This window comes from Amborella trichopoda, chromosome 6 (assembly GCF_054954075.1).
Source record: "Amborella trichopoda isolate Santa Cruz 75 chromosome 6, AtrichopodaSantaCruz75HAP2 v2.0, whole genome shotgun sequence".
In the NCBI taxonomy this organism is placed as follows: domain Eukaryota; kingdom Viridiplantae; phylum Streptophyta; class Magnoliopsida; order Amborellales; family Amborellaceae; genus Amborella; species Amborella trichopoda.
In genome coordinates, this window is record NC_142341.1 from 6,336,289 (window position 1) to 6,358,267 (window position 21,979).

Consider the following 21,979-nt stretch of genomic DNA (forward strand, 5'->3'; position numbering starts at 1 on the left):
TTTCAAATGGAGTAACTAAGCTTCAGGTTTTCAAATTAATCTGCATTTCCATTCTAGACACAATTTTGAAGAGCTTGAATTTACTCGTGTCTATGCTTTCTCTACAAAAATAAATCGAGGGCTTTATCATCTCTTTCCACAGTTTCAGAATCCACTAGAACACCAGAAAGTTAAAATTGTGGCCCTCTGGAATACACAAAAAAAAAAAAAACTAAAATGCCATTTATATGCCATGGCTATCACTCAACAGCTAGAACACTTCAACTTACAGCGATCATAGCATTCAGCATCCATGCAATGAGCGTGAGAGAGATAAATCAGTAGCGACGATCACCAGCAGTAGAGAGAAGCACCCGTGTTTGCTTCTTTCCCTTCTTTCTTAGGGCATTTACCTTTGGGACTTCTAAGGTTGCGGGTTTGGCAGATGATGCTATAATACCAGCAAAGGACTGCATTGTGGTGTTCCCAGAGCCTGCATATGAAGAAAATGGCACATCCAGTACCTGAATTAGTAATGTAAAAGAGCTGAAATTACATCATAAATAATTATTTTGGTATAGATGCAAGGTTACATCCACTGTCTATTCCCATTGATGGATGTTATTCAATGGGGCCCATACTCGTCCAGACCAACGAAGGAAACCATAATAATTTCAGCCAAAATGCTATTGAAGTTAAAATTTAGGGTGAATTGTTTTTGCATAACTGCATTGTATCCTAGACATTGCAAATTTGATATCTTTAAAGGAAAAACTACTGACAATCCCATAGACCGTTGTCAGTTAAATGTATGGACATTGATAAATAGTGAAATGAACTGCACCATTGAGATCATGCCATATTATGATGGCCCCAGTTTCTCATAACTGCCCTTCCATTAACTGGCCCACAATGACACAACAAACTTTTCCAAAGTCCATGTAATTCTTTATCTTAAACTAAAAAGCTATAGAAAGCATCACCAAATTAAGTACCAAAACAGTTTACACCTACCAGTTTGGGTGGACAAATTGTCCTCGGTGTGATTCGTAGACACGCCGCTCGAGTCACCAAGTCTCAGAGATGGAGAATCATGCCCAGAAGCAAAACCAAACCTTGCTACTTGGGAGAACAATTTCCTTCCACCAACAACAGGAGGACTTGTGGATAATGCTGCTGAGCTCCCCAAAGCTGGAGAGAGTTTTAATGCAACAGAACAAGTCATGTTAATAACTATACGTTACTAGCATGAGCAATCTAGTATCTTAGAAATAGTTTTTGTCATGATGCTAGGTACCCTTAAAACTGCTATATAAGAAAGAAAATTTAATGCAATACCTTCAAAATCATCCATAGAGAATGTTGTTTCGTTGTAACTTGAATGTTGGAAATGAGATGTTACGGGCACAGCTTCAGCGGCCTTCGCCCTGGCCTGCTTTTCAAGCTTTTTGAGTAGGCAAAATAAAGGAGACAAGAAAATGGATACCATATTAGTTGTCGAAACTTGAAACCTATAAAGCATTAGTGTCCATGAAACAAGAACAGGTATCATGAAAGAAGTATGACAAACAAGAGACGTACCCTCACATTCTCAAATTCTTTTCTCAATGTGCATTGGCCATTGAAATATCGTATGAAAAAAGTCATTACAGAATTAGGAACACTCTAAGGAGAGTTCCCTCGCAGAATATATGTCATCACATACCCAGAAAGTAGCATGAATAAATGCAAATGACAAAATGAGGCAAACAAAATACTCAAAAAGGTATGGAACTAATTATAAAAAATAAGGAGTTCGCAATTCATGAAGGATATGGCATGCACTACCAATTAGACCAGATGCTAAAAGTCGGATGTCTCAAAAGCTCATTGGAATATGATTTCTCTCGATCACATCATGCCCCAAGACCCAAGTTACTCACTCTCATCCACCAGAGAATCAATGGAAACAAGGATATGTAGGAGATTCGACTTCACATCCACAAAGAGAATAAGAAACCAAAAAACTATACCTGCTTAGCCTGACGTTTCCGTTGATTTTCTCGCGTCTTGATTTCATCCATAAATGGTGTAAAAGCATCAGGAGGTAATATACTGTGCAAATTGATTTCACACAGCTGCAGACAAAAGGTTGAAGAACAAGTAAGATTGAGTTTTCCCCTGCCCACCTTCCCAACCATCAAACCATGGAGAAATAAGAGAAAGGTTGGAAGTAAAAAGTAAAAACAACAAACCTGAAATGTAGTCGTCAAAGATAAATGGCTTAAGAAACGAAAGCGCCTTCTCATAACTTCTGATAGCGTCACTGTTTCCAGTTCTAAAATTTTTCCACTAATTCTGCAACCAATTTGGAACATAATTTGTTCAGAAACATGAAATATATAACATGTACAATTGGAGAAATCCCCAACAGAATTCTCAAATTAGTTTAGACCAATAAATTTCTACAAGTGCATGATCACTAGCATAATCATAGGCACAATCATTATCATCATCGTCAAAGCCTTTTCCCAACTAATTGGGGTCAGCTAAGCACAATGATTATCAAGGACATAAAATCAATACAAGATACGAGGAGGACAAATCATGATAACATTTATTGTCAAATATAAGAGAAGTTCACTATAAGTATCAAGACTAGTTCCATGGCCATATTTCATGATAAAAAATGTCAACACCTGGATGGTAGCAAATCATAGCTCCCGTAGTAACGAAGGAGACACTTCATATTTAGTGGGTGGGGTACAAGGAGCTGACCATCTTCTGACTGCATCAAAGATATGTGGCATGAGAATACTTCAAGTAGCAATGTCGACTAGCAGATGGACCATAACAAAAAAATTTAGGCTCAATATGATACAAGGGAAGTAAAATTATATCAAGGGCAAGTAAAATTATATCAAGGGCACTTGTTATGATAAATATGTCCTCTTTTCTTATGTAATAAAGTCTCTAAAAATACCTCATTCATGTTGATAGAAAAGGAATATTGTAATACAATAACAAAAATTCGAGCACTCTATTATTTGTGAACAAAACACTTTAAACTTATAGATCTAGCTCTAGTTAGGGCTGAGAATGGGTCGGACGGGGTCCGGAACCACGGGGATTCAGATTCAAATCCTAAAAGTATACATGGGATTTCAATCCAGATCCGGACCCGATTGAATCCAGAATATTCGGATCCAGATCCGGATCCAAAAGTATACATGGGAGCTGGATCCGGATCCAGACCCAATCGGATCCAAAAATTAGTTTATATATTATTTATATCTATAAAATAATATATAACAAAAAAAATACTATATAACATGTGTATATAAATAATATATAGCATTTTAATAAATAGGTTAGATCCGGATTGGATCCACCTGTAACCGGATCCAATCCGAATTATTATTCAGATCCAAATTTTGGATTCGGATCCAACGTGGATCCATACCCAGATCCAGATAGAGGCCAAAATTCAGATTTCGGAACCAAACTGGGTAAATTCTCAGCCCTAGTTCTAGTCTAATAGGGAACTGATATAGCATAACTTGCCCCACATTAAAATGTCCATGTTCTCTCTTTCCAATCAAAGAGACAATGTTGACCACAGAGGGACATCAAACTTCTCAGCACACCTTTTTTTTTTTAATCGATTGCAGTACACAAATAATACAAAGACCAGTTTGGCCAATCGACCGAAAGAAAGATTTGCCCTACTATGAGATGACTGCAATGGGAATGAAGAAAGATTCAAACATCAAAGATTAACTTAGAAATGAAAGATTCAAACATCAAAGGTTAACTTGGAAATGACCACATATTATCCATAGGTATTTCAATCTTAATCAGTCACAAGATTCGGTCACTGGAGAACTCCAAACCTTACAGAAACCACCTCAATGGCAGTCCAATCCAACATTTACAAAATGAACAACTAAACAAAATAATGACCCCTCATTTTTATTATCTTTATGACAAGCAACATATTACTAAGAGGGGAAAAAGATAAAAATATGGTGCATCCAAGGATGTAAACAAATGAATATGCATACACTAGATAAAAGATGGAAACAGAACGCATAAGCAAACAGAAGAAACAAAACCAAGAGGAAAGGGAAATGTGGAAGCAAATCTAAATGGAAGATGTCCTCCACAAGCAGACAAGAAGAGCCCACTTCGTCTTTTGGGTAGTTGGGTTGCTTCTCCATTCTGTTCTTTCAAAATACAGGCAAAAGAGATGCCACCCTATTGAAAAACATAGATGACATCCTCCATTAACAACTCTCCCCTGAGAAAATTGACTTCAGTCAGCGCTTCTGGATATCCACCTCAATAACAAGCTGACCTGAGAAAAACTGTTAGATCCCCAGACCCATATGAAGAGAATGCATTCCTCTCGTGTAAAGTCACCAAAGCTTATAGGATCCTGTTAACATTTTAAGAACATTACCCAAAGAATCCCTAAAACTGCTGCCTGTCACTTGGAAGCTTAAGCTGGGATTTTGTGGCATTGACTGGGTTTTTGCTAAACTTGCTCTGTTGGCGCTTGGGGCATTGGAATATGTGTTCTCTCCACAAACTTTGGGGTATATGGAAAGGACATAATAACAGAGAACGGTTAAAATGAGAGACTCAAGTGTTCTGTGCGAGGATTAGACACTTGACTATTGATGGTCTCTGGTATACCCCGATTTTAAGGCCTTTAGTGCAGCCACCCTCCAAAGAGAGAATACAAGCATTCAGTTCCCCAAGGATGTACTGATCAAGAAGCATAAATTCGAAGGTGGCTCATGAGCTAACTCTAATTATTCGATGGTGGCTCATGAGCTAACTCTAATTAACCAGGCATGGGAGCCACCCTTCAAGATAGTAGGAGAATGCTGCCTTTTCAGACTCCATGGATATCTATGATTCCACAAGTGGGTAAACCAGAGCCTATCAATTCCCATACGCCATAAAAACTGACATTTGGCACCCCTAACCTTGGTTTTGTCAAAAGCTTCTCAGTATGATTAAATGGATACTAGGTGGTGAACATGTTCAAGGTGCACTATCTTTGCAAGCTTACAACAGCATCAAAAGCTTACAATAGGATCAAATTCTCACCTGTTCTTTTTCAGGTTAATAAGGAACCAGGCTTCTTGGGCTACGAGGGTAGAGTATAGAAGGAGCCTTCAGGTAGAGGGAGTTGGATTTTGTTATTATGATGCATCTTTGAAGACTCCTTGGCATGGTTGTTCAAGATTGTTTCATTGTCAAACTCCTTTTATATTATCTATCATAAGACTGTTGAAAAAAAATGTTCGGGATGTATAAGGGATAGTGCCATCCAAACAATTATAGTTTGCAGTATCTAACAACATAATTTGCATTTTCATTGCTGAGGTGATGTTAGGGGTGGCAATGGACTGGGACCCGACCCAGAAACCCGACCGGGGTCGGGGTATGGGTCCAAAAATTGGACCTGGCGCGTCAGGTCCGGGTCCAAGACACTATTTTGAGTCCAGGTCTGGATCTGATTGGGTTCAGGTCCGAGTCCCACATTATATTTTTGGGTCCCAATTTATGAAATTTATTTAAATATATTGATATTTTGATTTTTGGGTCAGGTTCGGGTCATATAATACTTTACCCGGACTTGTTGCCACCCCTAGGTGGTGGTGTTTTAAGCCCATGGTAGTTTCCTGTGGAAGTAAATAGGTTATCATCCAGAAACGGTGATTGCTTTAATAGAAGGCAAAATTCCCCACATCCTTATACTATTAATACCCTAATCAACAATAATCAATGCAGGAAGCCTTCCTATTTATTTTCTTAAGCACATGATAACACAATTACTGAAACAAGTGATTCATACTCCACTAGCAAAATCCCTTCTCTCATATAAACTACACAGTCCAACCTACACTTATCAATCCAATATACATAGAGCAGTCTCCAACAATGAAAGCCCCAAGCCAATGATAAAGAACAAAATCAAAAGTCCAAAGGCTTCTCAAACCATAGAATGATTGACCCACCTAATGAAGAATGTGAAACCAAAGATTCTAGGAGGGAGAAGAGTTTGGAATCCGTCCTTCAAGAGGAACCTCTCTGAAGCAGAATCCTCCTCTTTTACCGAACTCTTAGCAGCCTTGCAAGCCTGCTACATACCTATCAGCGGGAATGATGTTTTGGTGTGGACTCTTTCGCTCTCTGGGCGCTTCACGGTCACCTCTTTTTATAGGAGGCTCATTCAATCTCCCACTCTGCCCTTCAACCCACCCTCGATCCGGGGAATACATACTCCAAACAGATGTATTACGTGTCAAAAAGAGAAGGAATCAAATGCTCATCTGTTCATTCACTGTGAACAGGGGAAATACCTTTGGAGTAGACTTTTACTACTCTTTGGCCTAGAATGGGTTACTCCACCCACGGTACATTCCCTTTTATCCACAGATATCGCCAAGCCCTGACCCAAAGCTGGAAAAATCATATGGAAGGATGCCATTGCCACGCTTGTATGGGTTATTTGGATAGAAAGGAATAATAGGATATTCCAGGGACGTTATCAACAGCTGCCTGCACTCCTCCACAAGGCTAAGACTTTGTTAACTTTTTGGGCAACCAACCACAAAGTCTTTGCGGGTACACCCACAAACTTTTTTCTAAGCCAATGGGGTAATATCTTTTTTCATCAACCAAGGAAATCTCAAAAACCCAACAACTGTCAACCACCCCAAAGCGGAACTATCAAACTCAATTTCGATGGTTGCTCAAGGGACAACCCAGGGCCAGCTGGGGCTGGGGGAGTATTCCAATATCATGAAAGGAATATTTTGCTCACATACGTTGAATCCCTTGGCTATACTGATTCACAACATGCTGACGCAATGGCACTGCTGATAGGGCTCAAGCTTTTTAACCACTCTTGGGGATCCCACTTGACAGTTGAAGGGGACATATACAACATTATATCTAGGGCATCCGGAAAGTCTATACCACCCTGGTATATAGTTTCGATCTTTGATGAGATTGAATTCATTTGCAGGGGTATCAACGTCTCATGGAGGCATACATTCAGGACGTCCAACGCATTCGCAGATCTCATGGCAAATGACGGAGCCGACCTCACATACAGTCTTGGACTCCCTCTAAGCTAGCTGATGAGCCTCTCTCCTTTTTGTTCACTACTCACATACATGTTGTAAATAGGGTGTCCCTCTTACCGTTTTTGCTGGGCCAACTCATTGTTGTCATAGTATTAGACTCTTTTTTGGCTTTTTTGTAAAGCGATTACCTTGCCCGTTAGGGTTTTGGTAAATCCCAATTTTTGTAAGGGACACTAGACCCAACACTTGTATTTACTTCTTTCTTCATTCAATGAAACAATTAACTTTATCAAAAAAAAAAAGGTGAAACCAAAGATTCATTAAAGATGTATTTTTACATAAAATAAGACCATTTACTTTTAATACAAGGTTACAATCACCCTTTGCCTAGTACAAGGTTACAATCACCTTTTGCCGCTAGACGTGAATTCAAGTTGTTAGGGGTGTGCTGTTGACCACACCCAAAGTCCAAAAACAATTCTTTCGGACTTCGTTACACCACCATAGCCGCCTGATTTCACTCTAACTACTGGGAGTGATTGTGACCTTCTTGTACAAAAAATAAAGCCTTAAAGATATACAAGCATATTTTACTTTGTTTCCTTGAAGTTTCAAAGGCCATAAAAAGAAAAGGAAAGCTGGAAGACTGTCGTCACATGAGAACTGGCCGCCTAGCTCAGTAGATATCTAATTCATAAAATTGTCTTAAATCGTTTTTTGAGCATGAACATTTAATGCACTTATCCAGTAAACCCTATAAAGTTTCTTTTTCCATTTCGTTTTGGTTCAACTAAACTTCCAAAAATTGATAGATATCTAGAAATTGCAAAATCGTTGCCTAGACAACATATGGAAAATAAATATAGATCTAAGGTTTTTACTGTCTTAACTTCTTTAAGAGAACAGTTATCTTGGAGAAGAAAAAGGGGAAATCACTTCAATGTAGTCCATATCACACTTACGAGAATCCAAGAATGAAAATTTGTACGTCAATTCATCAATAAACAACTTTGATATGTAATATCAACTTTAAATAATTTTCAGACACATGTAAGGCAACAGATCCTCCAACAAATTAATATTATAAATAGATGTATAACTTGGAACCTTTCATAAACAGAATCTCCACAGAATACTCTCTTTAGATTCGAAAGATTTCAAGTTGAGCTCAAAAACTGTGAGTGTGATAAAAAGTACCTGGTAGAAAGTGTATGAATCCTTCTCAGAGTTATTTTTGTGTCCATCAGAATGCCTATGGAAACCTTTGTCTTCATCGTATGAACCAATACCCTTTTCCTCGCTTTCAGATGCCAGGGGCACATCCCCAAACAGTATGGAACTTTTATCACCATTTGCTTCTGTCAGAGGCAAACTATCTGATTCACTTAGTTCATCCTTGTGACCAGTATGTAATATTTTACCAGCATGATCACCAGCTTTGAAATCATTGCCATCACTTAAAGTTGGAATTGTTGCATGAGATTGGGTCTTTTGTGGGGTATATCTGTAAGTCCCAGGATTAGAAGAAGAAGCCATCTGATTTTGTGGTGGACTGCTACTAAGAGGCCTATGTTCAGTCCAAAACTTCTCTCTCTGCTCTAGTTGTTCTAAAGCAGCACAAACGTATGGGAGTTTGTCCAAATCATCAACTCCCCCAGATTCTGCTTTCACTAGCCACTGATTAAGTTCCAGTTTTGCTTCTTGAAATGACAGCCCTATGTCTAACGTCAAAGTAAACTTTGAAAATAAGTCACAGAGTCCATCATTGGTGTATGGCACAGCATTCACACCATGGTGATTTTTCTGAAAAGGAATCATTGAATCTTTTGGTCTAGTCAAAAGTGTAAAATCTATGTGATCCCCAATATGGTACTGCTTGACATAGTCAACATAAACCGTGTATAAATCTTTAGACGATATCTTCATGAAACAAAGGGGACACTTTTTCCAGCAGTCACCTTTATGATCCTCCACGCCCATCAACAAATAACGCAAAATACATGGAAAACAAAATATATGACCACAAGTTGTAATTTGGGGGCAAAGAGGATCCTCCAAGCATATAGGGCACTGTACAGAAAATGGGGTAGAATACCTCACGCAAACCACATCTTCCCACTGTAACATTTTGTCTGGATCCTTGGATTTGAGTGCAGAATTTCCAGTGTCAACCACAACAAACTTGTAATTAGCCTGGAGAAATAGATCCTTATTGTATGGCTTTATTTTCTGTTGCCTTCTTGGAGGAGGCATCCGGGTTTGCGGACGAGAAATAGGATCATAATGAAAATTGAGCAAGTGATTAGCATTGACTGTCTGGTTTTTCCTTGATACTGAATGAATAGCATTTCCTTGATGAGTGCCAGCTCCTGGAGAGGATTTATCAATGTGTTGAGGGCCGGCTCCAGAAGATCTCCCATTGAGCTGCTCACATCTGAATGTGGAAGATGACTCTCTGTGAGAAAATGTGTTGCATGAAGAAGACATATCATGGCTGTGGCCATGAGGGCCATTCAAAGCATCAGGGCTTCTTCCATTCATTACCTAGGTTAACAAAAAGTTGTCAACCACACACATGTTAATCAGATAGCAAAATGAAAGAACCAAGGACTAAAAGGATATGTAACAATCTACAGCCTGAATTTGGAAGGGAAGATCACCAGAGACAACTGACAGACAAATATGTGGTACCAAAAAGCAATGAAAGGTGGATAAATGGTGGTTGAGTTTCTAAACAAGTACCATAGTTTAACTTCTGACTTTCTAATTTCAATTTTGAAGTCAACTTTAACAACTATAAAATGATTAACTACATCGGTGTTAATGAAGTTTACTTTTAAAGTTTACCCCATCATATTGGACAGTGTTCCAAACAACGCCAAGCGCGCCTAGGCAGCCGGTGGGGGTGGCTGCTCAGCGCCTAGGCGAGAAAAATAAGAATAAGTGGATAAGTGAACGAGGAGAATTCAGATAGTCCATAATCCATATTTCCATACAATGCTAGAACCATACAAGCATACAAGAGTTAGATAGTAGAAACTAGAAACAATGAAGTAAAAAAAAAAAATATACAGTCTAAGACTCAACAGTTAACACCAAGAGTTAAGCATCTTCATTCTTCAGTCATCATCATCATCAGAAGGAATAGAGTAAGCCTCATCATATGCATCAGATTCGAGGCCATCATCATCAAAGTCATCTCCCTCGTCAACATAACTTCCTCCTCTGTTTCTTCTGAATCAGCCTCTTTCTCCTTTTTTTCTACCCCCTCTTACTCTATGCAGATGAGACCCTAGGAGTCTTGGTTGCTCCACCTGGTGCCTCTTCACCCTTTTTTTTCTTTTTGTGCTTCCCTGAACTAAAGTATTGTATAATCTCCTCCCTGGTAGCCTCATAAACATTTTTACACAAGGCAACGTCCCCTTTAATGCCGACAAGGTGTTTCTTGAACCGGTAAATACCGCCATCGATATCCTTTCTACAATAATTACACCTCATACGATGCTTGTCATTTGGATTCAGGTTATGACCATACTGCAATCAGGATCACCACTTCTAAAAGAACCTGGAGAAGATATTTCCATAGAACAAGGCTCATCTTCTTCCTTTTCTGGTTCTACTAAATTCAAATATAGTCTAATCTCATCCGCAAGAGCTTCAAGAACCTTTTTATAAGAAGTAACACTCCTTTTAATACCGGTAAGGTGTTTCTTGAATCGGTTAATACTCCCATTGGTATTTTTTTTCACAAAAAATACATCTTAAACAATTTTTATCGTTTGCTTTCAGCTTATAACCATACTTCCAACCCGGATTAGGGTTGCCAATGGACCCAGATCCAACCCGAGACCTGCCGGGTATACCTAACATGGGTCCGGGTATAGGTCCAAACCTTGGAACCGCGGGTAGGGTCCGGGTCCTTCATAATGGACCCAAAGATTCTCGGGTACGGGTACGTGTCTGGGTCCCGACTCGAGATCTGAAGTTTCCCACCCTTTATGCTTTATCGCTCTACCTACCCTTCATTTTAGTGCAAACCCCCTCACATTACCTCTTTAAATCTTTGGATGTGGGACTAAAAAAATTTCCCTTACATCTCTAGTATTAGTGTGTGATTCAGTTTTGGGGGACTGGAGAGAGAGAGTAGAGACGTGCAATGTTTTAAAAAACAATCCGCTCGGCGCCTAGGCGGTCTGGACTAAAATACCGCACGCCAAGACCCAAGCAGCCCTACACAAGCGGATGTACCTGGGCAGGCGCCCAGGCGGGCAAGGTGGGTGCCTAGGCAGGCGTCCAAGGACGAGCTTTTTCCTTCTTTTTTTTAATATCCAAAAGGAAAATGGGATAATTTTGACCCTCAAAAAGGTTTAAATAGATTATAACCATATTTTTATCGTTTGCTTTCAACTTATAACCATACTTCAAACCCAAATTAGGGTTGGCAATGGACTCGGATCCGACCTGGGACCTATTGGGTATACCTAACATGGGTTCGGGTATGGGTCCAAACCTTGGAACCGCGGGTAGGGTCCGGGTACTTCATAATGGACCCAAAGATTCTCGGGTACGGGTACGGGTACAGGTCCGGGTACAAATGAACCGACCCGAGACCTAAAGTTTCCCACCCTTTATGCTTTATCGCTCTACGTACCCTTCATTTAGTGCAAACCCCTCACATTACCTCTTTAAATCTTTGGATGTGGGACTAAAAAAAATTCCCTTACCTCTCTAGTAGTGGTGTGTGTATTCAGTTTTGGGGGACTGGAGAGAGAGAGTAGAGACGTGCAATGTTCTAAAAAACGATCCGCTCGGCGCCTAAGCGCCTGCTAGGCGGTCTGGACCAAATACCGCACGGCCAAACCCAGGCAGGCCCTACACAAGCAGATGTACCTAGGTGGGCGCCCATGGATGTGAGCTTTTTTCCTTTTTTTTAATACCCAAAAGGAAAAATGGGATAATTTTGACCCTCAAAAAGGTTTAAATAGGTTATGGGGGTTATTTTCAACCCCCAAAGTTAAAAGAAAAATCCCATAAACCCTCAATCTCTTAGCTATACCTGTTTCTGAGAATCAAATGTATTTTTTGTGGTTTGAAAAAGCTTCCTAAACCTTTTCACTTATTATAAAATATGGAGAGTTGGAGCCTATTACTAATACATATCCTATTAGACTTTTAAATTTTGTATGGTTCAAATTTTGAAATTTTGAACAAGTTTATTCTCAACATGCGATATGTCATATGTTTGTATATAAAAAAATATGTTACAATATTTTCAAATGTAATAAATTCTAAAATTGACACATATACACAAATATGTTACAATATTTTCAGATGTAATAAATTCTAAACTTGACACAAATATATGTATATATACTACATATCTATATAACTTGTACAACAGGCGCCCAAAGTTCTGGGAGCCAGGCCGCCTAACATTTTTGAAACGTTGGAGACATGTGTTCTCACTTTTCAGTTTTGAGAAGAGGGAAGTGCAACTGAAGCTAGAGGTAGTCCTAAGGCAGATAGCTCGAAACCGCATAAATGCTATTTATTTATTTAACCCCCAAACCGAGGCAGTCCTAGTTTTGGGCCAAACACCGCAAAAAACCTCTTTCTTACAAGCCTAAACCCTTCATGCCCACACAGGACTAACCCTCCATCTCTCAAACATCAGTTAAAAACTTTAAATAAGTGGAAAGCTCTATAGAGTCACGGGCGACTAATCCCACATCGAAGAAAAGCATAGAGTCATGGGGGTATAAGCTCTATAAAAGGGGCGGGGGAGGTTATGATCATACACCTAAGAAAGGTTGGAAATCCCCCAAGTATTGGTCCAGGTCCAGGTCCTGAGTCCTGAGTATCCTCATTGGTGCGGGTACGGGTACTATCTTTTTGGACCCGTCTGGTACGGGTCCACAAGTGATATTTTAGGTCCGGGTCCGGGTCCAACAGGACCCAACCCGTTGCCATCCCTAATCTGGATCACATTTACTAGCAAAACCAGAAATAGACTTATCCAAACAACAAGGATTTTGTTCCTGTTTGTGTTTTATTGAATTCATATATTGGTCCTCTCTGATAGCTTCAAGAACATTTTTACAAGGGGTAACATTCCACCTAATACTGGTAAGATGTTTCTTAAACCGGTTTATACCCCCTTTTGAAAGGACCTTTTTGTTTCTTTTTCATAATAATTGCATCTTATGCAACTTTTATCCAAAGGACTCGAGTTATAGCCATATTTCCAACCCGGATCGCCACTTTGACTAGATCCTGAAGAAGACATCTCAAGATAATACAAGCAATCTAAAAACTAAAATTTCGCACTTAGTTTAATTGCTCGATCTCCAAACTTCCACCTCTGAGAAGTTTTTTAGTGTTAAAATCTTCAAAACACCCTCTAATACAGCCAAAAAAACTCCAAAACTAAATCCAATTTCAATGGGTGATGTTTGGATCCATTTTTTGTAACTTTGAGAAACCCTTTGATCCTATGAAAATCACCTAATCTAGTTTTTAATATTCTCTCTCTCTAAAATGGGTTCTAATGGGGTTTAAGTTTCAAATGAACCTAAAACTCACCTTTAAAACACTTTTTTTTTATTTTTATAATACCCAAAAAAGCCCCTCAACAAGGGACATTTCCGCCCCTAGGCGGTGCGTAGGCCTTGAGCAGCCACCCAAGGATGGGCACTTGCCTAGGCAGTAGGCGAGAGCCTATCACTTAGGCGGCCGCCCAAGGGCAGAATGCCTAATTTGGCCATTTAGGCCTAGACGAGGCGCCCAGGCCCTCTGGAACGCCTAGGCAGCCACCTAGGCACTGGGAAGTTCGCCTTTTAAAACAATGATATTGGCAATTTCTTCTGTTTCTTATGGGGAACCATCTATTGTAGTAATTAAAGAGACTCAACCTCACTTTGTCATGGACTCGATGACATACTTTGAGACAAGAAAAGCATCATAACTTATAAAAATGTTCGGTAAGATATCTTGAAAGAATCATTAATTTTTTATGATCAAAGCACAGCACAGTAAAAATGAATCACACTAATAAAATGATGAGCTAAAGTAAAAGATCTGTTAAATGATGAAAAAAGCAAACTTACTCTCCCGGGTGATGCAAAAGAATCTGACTGAGTTCCAACCAATGAGCCTGCAAAAGATAAATGAATGAGTTGTAAATGCCAAATTAATTCAAAATAAAATTGGATAATTCCTTGAAGTTAGCACCACATATACAAGATGTGATGCATAATAAACTCAAACAGTTTAACTTGCCAAGCAGATAAGAACAGAAATATAATTTTTTGACATCTGATAGTAACAAGGAAAACAGTAATTTAGGAGTTTGGATCACAAAAAGCATGATAAAAATTAAGAATATATTGTTGATGCAAAACAGGAAAAAACTAGCGACAAGGAATTTGACAGCCAAATAAATATTTCATGAACCTAAGTCCCAACTGAAAAAAATACAATTTTCTGTGATTTAGTTATAACAAAGAACACAGTAACTTTGAATCGCAAGACACAAAAAAATATGAATTCGTTAATGAAAACAAGCAGAAACTAGCGTTACAAATGAGTCGAGTCAACTCGAAATAGGCCAAATTACTTAGACTCTGCAGGATGCCGAGTCCGTAAGGAATGGCCAAGTTCAGCAGGTTCCTATGTTTTCATGGTACTTGTTCTACAGACTCGCCCGAGTTTTTATGGACGAACAAGGCTCGGGACACTTCCAAGTCCCGATTCTGGGCCGTCTTTCAGAACATTGGTAGAAACTGGCCACAAATTGACATCCAAATAACTATTGATGAATCTTTAAAGTTTAAACAATGCAAGTGATATGCAAGATGCTAATTCAGAGCAAACTAAAGATATGCGTGTTACAAAGCAAGTACAATTCCAGGTTGCAAAACCAAAAAGGGGTAAAAAGAAAAAAAAAAGGAAGAAAGAAAGAAACCCTGCAGTTTGGGTAAGAAGGCTGCTTAAGAAATAAAATAGAAAAGGATTGATGCCCAATGAAAAATCGAAGACCCTCCACCAAACAGAAGTATTCTCACAAAGTAACCCAACCCAAAACGCATAAATCAATATCTAAGCTGTGTTATAAGCCATAGTGTTGCTAATGAGTTTCTCAAAAAGAGATTATAAAATGTTAAGTCTATACAATACATGTACTCAAATGCATATCCAGTCAGCAAAAAGCCACGAGTCTTAAAGTTTTGAGGACGATATTCTTTTCTGATAATTTTTATTGTTGATTACTCATCCAAACAGATAAATAAATAAACAGTTAAGTACAATGGTAAACATAGATAAAGCATGTAATGACAGGAGAAAACCGCCAATGTCCCTGTGCTAGTCTGCTGAGGTGTGCATCCTCAACTCGCCAAGCCATGGAATTGGCCTGACTCATGACTATGGCAAGTCAAGCCATTGAACCATGAGGGTATGATGCGGTAACTTTGAAATTATTGACATTTGAAATTTTGAATACATAGAAACAAATAAAAGAATGCCAAAAAATAAAGAACTTGTTATATGAATTTACAGTTGCAAAGTGGAAATCGGAAGAACATTAAAAATTAAATTCGTGCAAACATTGGGCTTACCAATGCACTATGACCTTGCGTATGCAAACAAGCCTTTCACCTGGCATTTCAGGCTATATATAAAATTAGATAAGAGAGCCATTAGAGATGATGCTCAAATGTAAGTTTAGCATTCGCTCGGATGCCATAAATGTCCATTACTATCCAATTAACCTTCCAAGACATGGGCTTTCACAAAGCTTAAGCTTACTTCCATAAATGTCCATTACTATCCAATTAACCTTCCAAGACATGGGCTTTCACAAAGCTTAAGCTTACTGTCAGGCGGTTAGCTCCAATAAATGATCACCCCAGGTCGCACGCTTCGCCATATAGCGTTCCCCCTTCAACTGTGTGATACCTCCTCATATCTAAAACCACAGAACTCATTGACAGCTACAGTGAAAGAAATGATCACAACGCTAACACCATATTCAAAAAAAAAAAAAAATGATCACAACCCTAACACAGACCACTAGAGCTTGCTACCTCCACTAAGCACCACAAGAAATATGTGTGGCACTTGCCCATAGCCCCTTGAAAAATGGCAAATGGACACATCTTTTGAAACAACAAGACATGGGGAATACTCACAAGAGTTGCAAAGTCTCCCAGCCTGGCTCTTTCCTCCACTGTCTAGACCTCCTTAACAATTCCTCCCGAACTTCTATCATCTGTCAACTCTTACACATATTACTTGTCATCTCCAAGAGGAAGATTCAACAGCAGAATAAGCCTATGAAATGACACAACCACAACAGACTTATCAATCCTGAGAACCGACAATAGCATTCGAGGGCAAGATCATCATAATGTTTCCTAAAGGTGCTCTGCAACTCGTGTGAGAAAGAATGGGAAATGTAACAGTATATCTCTTCCATCAATTCTCCCATTTGCATAAAACCTACTTCTCCTCACTCAATGCTACATCCCACGAGTTGCTTTTTGATTCTGATACCCAAAATGTTGAATCTCTGCCATGCTAATCTCCATTACAGGTGAAACATGGCCGTCACAAAGAACACGTGATACACTCCAAGAAAAAGGTCCACTTCTGTAAATGCCTTAAATACATTCTTATTTAAATAAATAAAAAAAGCAGGAGTGCAACTGAACATAAACTTTCAGAAAATTTCTATCCAAAAATTCTACGTTTCATAAACTGAACCCAAAATTCATACACGAAACCCAAATTTCACGATATCTACTGGTCCATCTTTTTTCATTTAACTCAAATACTTCCAAGGAAAGCTTATTTCAACTACCTAACAGGTCGTAGTTACCATAGTTAGGAGACAAAACAATAACACATAGAATGAGGGAACATGATTACTCTTTCCAGCAGTATATTAGCAAATAAAAAGTAAAATTTGTCCAAAGGAAAAAAGAAGCTAAGAGTTATCACTCACAAACCATGGAAAACCCAGAATCACAATATACGTAGCAGTGTTTACCTTCAATAAAGCAAGGAGCTTTATCAAAACCAATGTTACTCAGCAATAAAGCACCAAAAACTTCAGAAACAGATTTAAACTACTACTACAGTAAGATATCTCCAATTCTCAAGAAACATAATCACAAAAGACACCACCTTTCCCTAATCCAGCAAGACACCCACATGATGATCAACACAATTCAAAAGAAAGAAAACCCTAATTCCACAAAAGAAACTAAGAACGAAAAACTCACTGGAACTTCCGTTGTCAATGCGCTCCTGGTTTGAGATCTGAGCAGATCCAGAGCTCTCAGCTTGCCCATTAAAGGCAGAGGGTTCAACACCAGGGTTTTCAGATATTCCATGATCGAAATTAGGGTTTTCGGAAGAAGCTTTGTTGAACGGCGGGGACGATACCTTGGCGTTTGTGGGCAAGATGGACATGAAAATCTCTGCAAATTAGGGGAGATTTCTAAGCCGAAGGCGCATGAAGAAAAGAGAGAGAAAAAGAGGGAAAATAAAAAGCGGCTTATTTTACAGGGTGAATTTCCTCGGGAATATGCCTGGAGCCTCCGAACTTACACATTGGCACGTGTAAGTGGCTTTCTTCGATCTCGACACGTGTGAAGAAGGTAAGCCCCTTCCCACCGATTTTGGCCGCACATATACGCTCTCTCAGGAGCATAGTTACTTCTACTCCCTAAATTAATAATGTCTACGAAATTTAGGAACCGCTTAAGGATTATTATATTATTTTTAAAATATATATATATATTTATTAACTTTTTTACCACTTAAATCTTACCACCAAAAAATTAGATGGTCTCCATTCATTATCTCTCTCAAGTATATAGAAATTACAATTATGATTTATTAAGGTTAATTTATGGGTTGAAAAGATCACATCCCTAAAATTTGAGATCTTAAAATTAAGTCTGAGTGGGTTTTTGCCCATGGGAGTAAATGGACATCATACTCCTGCAATGAGGGTAATCTTTTGGCTTTTCCTATATAAAAAATACCAAAAAGATTTCCTTCTCATTTGGAGTATATTATCTATATAGAGCATTTGCACAAAACTTATGCTAAGAAAATGTTTTGAGATCCCAAAATTTGGGATGTGATCTCCAGATCCCGAAAGCCAACCTCAAAGAAAAAAAAAATTTTAACTCTCACTCACTGTGGCCATAAAAATTGGCAGCCTAATATTGAACTAGAACCATCCAATTTTTTGAAAGAACGATCAATATGTATAAGAACTCAAATTTACAAAAACAAAATTCTATGAAAACAACTATTTTAGTTATAATCAGAAGGATCCTGAAATTTCGGATCACAAAAATTTCTTTTCCCGAGGGAGTAAATGCATAATTTGCTCCCACGGGAGCATAGTATAAGTGTATAAGTGCTCTTAGAAATAAAACGGTGCTTAATATTTGAACCAATGAGACGAAATTACCTATTTGGCTTACGAGGATCCTAGTCACAATTGTTTTCGGGATATTACTAGCAAGAATGTTTATCAGAATAATACCAAATAAGCCTTTATTCAATTATTTTTCTGAATTTTTTTATTGAATACTAATAAATATTAACATGAAGAAAATCTTTTCCATGAAACTTATATATTCTTGGATTTATCCCATGTTTACCATAAAATAGAAAAGGGAAAAGTTTATATAGAGCTTAGGCTCTAAACAATCAAATTAGAGCCTACCTCAAAACATTCATCAGAAGAGGTTGTTTTGATGCCCAAATATCATCAAATAGAGGTTGTTTTGATGCCCAAATATCATCAAATTGATCGTCTCGACATCAAGATGCATGGAAATGAGAAAAAAATGGATTTCAAGTTTTGGAAATAGTGCATCTTGTATCGCATTTTTTACCGTCAATTTTTAAGTTTTCATAGATTTGATTGATCTGCATTATTTTTTAAACTTTAAATTTTATAACTAAAGATGAAAATATAAGTTAAGGCTATCACAAAGCTTTCCAATATTGAAACCATATTTCTCGACACTATTTGAAGGTGGGCTCTAGTTTGAGTGTTTAGAGCCTCAGCCCTATAAAAGCTGCACCCAAAAGAAAATGGTTTCTTAACATAATCCTTTTACTTCATGGTTACCATAAAATAAAGTAAATTTCAATGCGATTCTCTCTCTCTCTCTCTCTCTCTCTCTCTATATATATATATATATATATATATATATATATATATCTATATATACAATTATAAATCATTATATATTGGCAAATCTATTTTTCAAACCGGTTGGAAATTAAATCAAACACAATATTATCATGAATATTCTTAATATGATTTTATCGAGAGGCTCTTAAATTTTGTGATATAATTTCATATTATCTGGATAATAATGCGGGTAACTTTCCTAAATTATCTCGAGAAAAGTCTAATAATGTCATATTATCAATTGTCACTAAGGCAAGGATTACAAAAGTTAGTCAATTATCTTTAGGCCAACTTAAGGTGGAGCTACTTGGTGTATTTTTTGAATTATAATACAATGGTAATACACTTGGAAGCTCGACAAGGATAATCTCAAAAAGATAAGAGCCAAGCCTGTCAAGAAACAAGGCCAATCAACACAATTTCAAAATATATCATATATAAACTTCTATAAATCCCCCATTAATGCATTGGGGAAGAAGACAGATGGAATTGATATTGTACTGCACAAAGATATCCTTACGTGATAAGGAACAAGGAAGGAGTGACATGTCGATTCTTACATACCTTAGCAAGGAGACAAGCCCCTACTGATGTCAACCTACTGCATATAAAAACATATACAGACAGAGAAACCTCATATTCCATACTCAATTGAAGGCCATATCTTCAAAAGGAGTAGAGTGTGAGCAATACTCCAACATATATCCCGATCTTTTGGTACCAAAAGAAATACATGCATTATATGCCTTTTGGTACCGATCTTTACCATCCTCACTATCAAGGGTTTATCTCCTTCCGACAAACCCCTGATAGTGCCAATCTTCTTTGCGTTAAAGCATGAAAAGAGAGAGAAACCTAATATTCCATACTTGAACCCCATGCCTTCTGAAGGAGTAGAGTGTGGGCAGTACTCCTACGTATCTCCAGATATACATGCAATATATGCCTCTTGCCATTTATCTTTTCCATCCTCTCTGTATGTTTTCTTTCTTTAGATTTGTATATGTTTTATAACCCTTTTCAAAAGTCTTCGGACCTATAGAGTTTTAATATAAAATGTAAGCCCCTGGAATTCCTCACAAACCCTAATTTATGTAAAAAAATCTTTTTATTTCCATTATATAAAATTTAAGGGATATAAATTTAAGGGAAAGTTTGTCCCTTAATAGTTGGGACAGATTTAAAGGAAAATGCTCTGATGATAATGATGATATAAAATTTAAGGGAAACTTTATCCCTCTGATGATAATGGTTGGACGAGAGGGATAAGAATGTGGAATTTCTTCATTTGATAGCCAATTCAAGGTAAAGAGGGAGTAATATATAATCCATAGAGCTACTTGTTGATATAAGGCCCATCAGCCTCTTGGGGAGTCTTTACAAAATAGTTGCCAAGTTATTGTCAATCTGTTAAGGTTAGTGTTCGATTTGGTTATCACAGAGGCTCAATTGGTATTCATAAAAAACAAACAACTCATGTACAATATCCTTGTAGTGCAGCAGTGCATTCATTCAAAATTAATGCAACATAAATCTAAAGTGATGCGCAAAATAGGCTTCAAGAAAGCCTATGACAAGGTAGGTTGGGGAGTCCTATATGAGATTACGGTACAAATGGGTTTTCAAGCAAGATGGAGGTTATTGATAAATGGATGTCTTTCACATGCAAACTTCTTATTACTAATAAATGGGAGAGCCACCGGATACTTTAAGGCTTCATAGGGAATTAAACAAGAGGGTCCACTTTTCCCATTCTTATATATCTCACTAGTTCAGTCATTTAGTGTGATTCTATTCTTAGTGGTGTGAAGGGGGTTCATCTAGGGATTTAATATAATGGGTAACCCAAATTCATTGCACGCACAATATATTAGTGATACAATCATCTTTTGCAATGCAGAAGAATGTGGCACAGCGGAAAATTCACCAGCAGCCAACAACCGACAAATGCAGCTGCATTTTAGAGAGAAACAAAAAAATTGAGAAAAAATTTGTAAAAAAAAGATACAAACGTGAGGATTTGAGAATTCCCCCATACAAGAGAAAAGAAAACGGAAGACACAAATTCTTCCTTCCATCTCTAGATTATTATTATTTTTGTCCAATCTTAAGTTTCACTCACAAAAACTTCAAAAGCTGTACATAAAATCTATTTTTCCTTTTATATACCACTCTTGCTTCCTATTCACGTTACTCTCAAACGATAAATCCTTTCTAAAGACTTCCTACTAAAACGTACTCTATATCGACCAAAACCAAGATTTTATTAAATATTAAACTTGCTTAAAACCAATACAAAGAAAAAATACTTAAAGAAAAAGTACGGACCTACCAAAGAAAGACTTATCCCTCCTAAAAAACGAAAGACCCTTTTAAAATTTTAAAAAATGGACTCACTCCAAGAAGAAAAGGGACTTTATCAAAGTAATCTAAAAACCCAAACTAATTCTACTTCTAACAATTAACTTTAATAAAAAAATATAACCATAAAAAATAAAGAAATAATTAAGTTCTTTAAAATTGAGAAGAATAAAAATACTGAATCCATCCATCTCATCTCTTGAGAGTGGGAGGTCAGAATTATGTGGTTGTTCTTGAAAGGTATAGAAGTTGTCACAGGTTTGAACGTAAATATGCGTTAAAGTACGCTAATTGGAGTAGGTTGCCAAGGTCAAATGGTTCCAAATTGGGC

At 37.8% G+C, this 21,979-nt stretch overlaps 1 protein-coding gene across 2 annotated transcripts; it reads right to left on the reverse strand.

Annotated features, from left to right (window-relative positions):
• Positions 1 to 27: 27 nt before the first annotated feature.
• LOC18434348 (RING/U-box superfamily protein) lies at positions 28 to 17,582 on the reverse strand. 2 transcript variants are annotated; one of them, XM_088868816.1, is made up of 10 exons: positions 16,253 to 16,396; positions 15,680 to 16,029; positions 14,171 to 14,217; positions 8,262 to 9,608; positions 2,658 to 2,746; positions 2,214 to 2,316; positions 1,992 to 2,096; positions 1,318 to 1,423; positions 994 to 1,170; positions 28 to 472 (listed from the first exon to the last, which is right to left on the reverse strand). In XM_088868816.1, the coding sequence occupies exons 4-10, from the start codon at positions 9,603 to 9,605 to the stop codon at positions 318 to 320; spliced, it is 2,079 nt and encodes a 692-aa protein (XP_088724942.1). In that variant the 5' UTR covers positions 9,606 to 9,608; positions 14,171 to 14,217; positions 15,680 to 16,029; positions 16,253 to 16,396; the 3' UTR covers positions 28 to 317. The 2 variants fall into 2 exon arrangements, with proteins under 2 accessions (XP_088724942.1, XP_006844483.2); XM_006844420.4 differs by lacking the exons at positions 15,680 to 16,029; positions 16,253 to 16,396 and adding an exon at positions 17,348 to 17,582.
• Between the last annotated feature and the right edge of the window lie 4,397 nt (positions 17,583 to 21,979).

Bases quoted from the DNA above. Each gene is read 5' to 3' on its own strand.
- LOC18434348 (XM_006844420.4), bottom strand. From the start codon at position 17,537: ATGTCCATCTTGCCCACAAACGCCAAGGTATCGTCCCCGCCGTTCAAC. The intron at 2,097-2,213 runs GTTTGTTGTTTT...TTTTGTCTGCAG, and splicing joins CTTTGACGACTACATTTCAG to CTGTGTGAAATCAATTTGCA. The intron at 1,424-1,991 runs GTATAGTTTTTT...CTACTCAAAAAG, and splicing joins GGAAACGTCAGGCTAAGCAG to CTTGAAAAGCAGGCCAGGGC.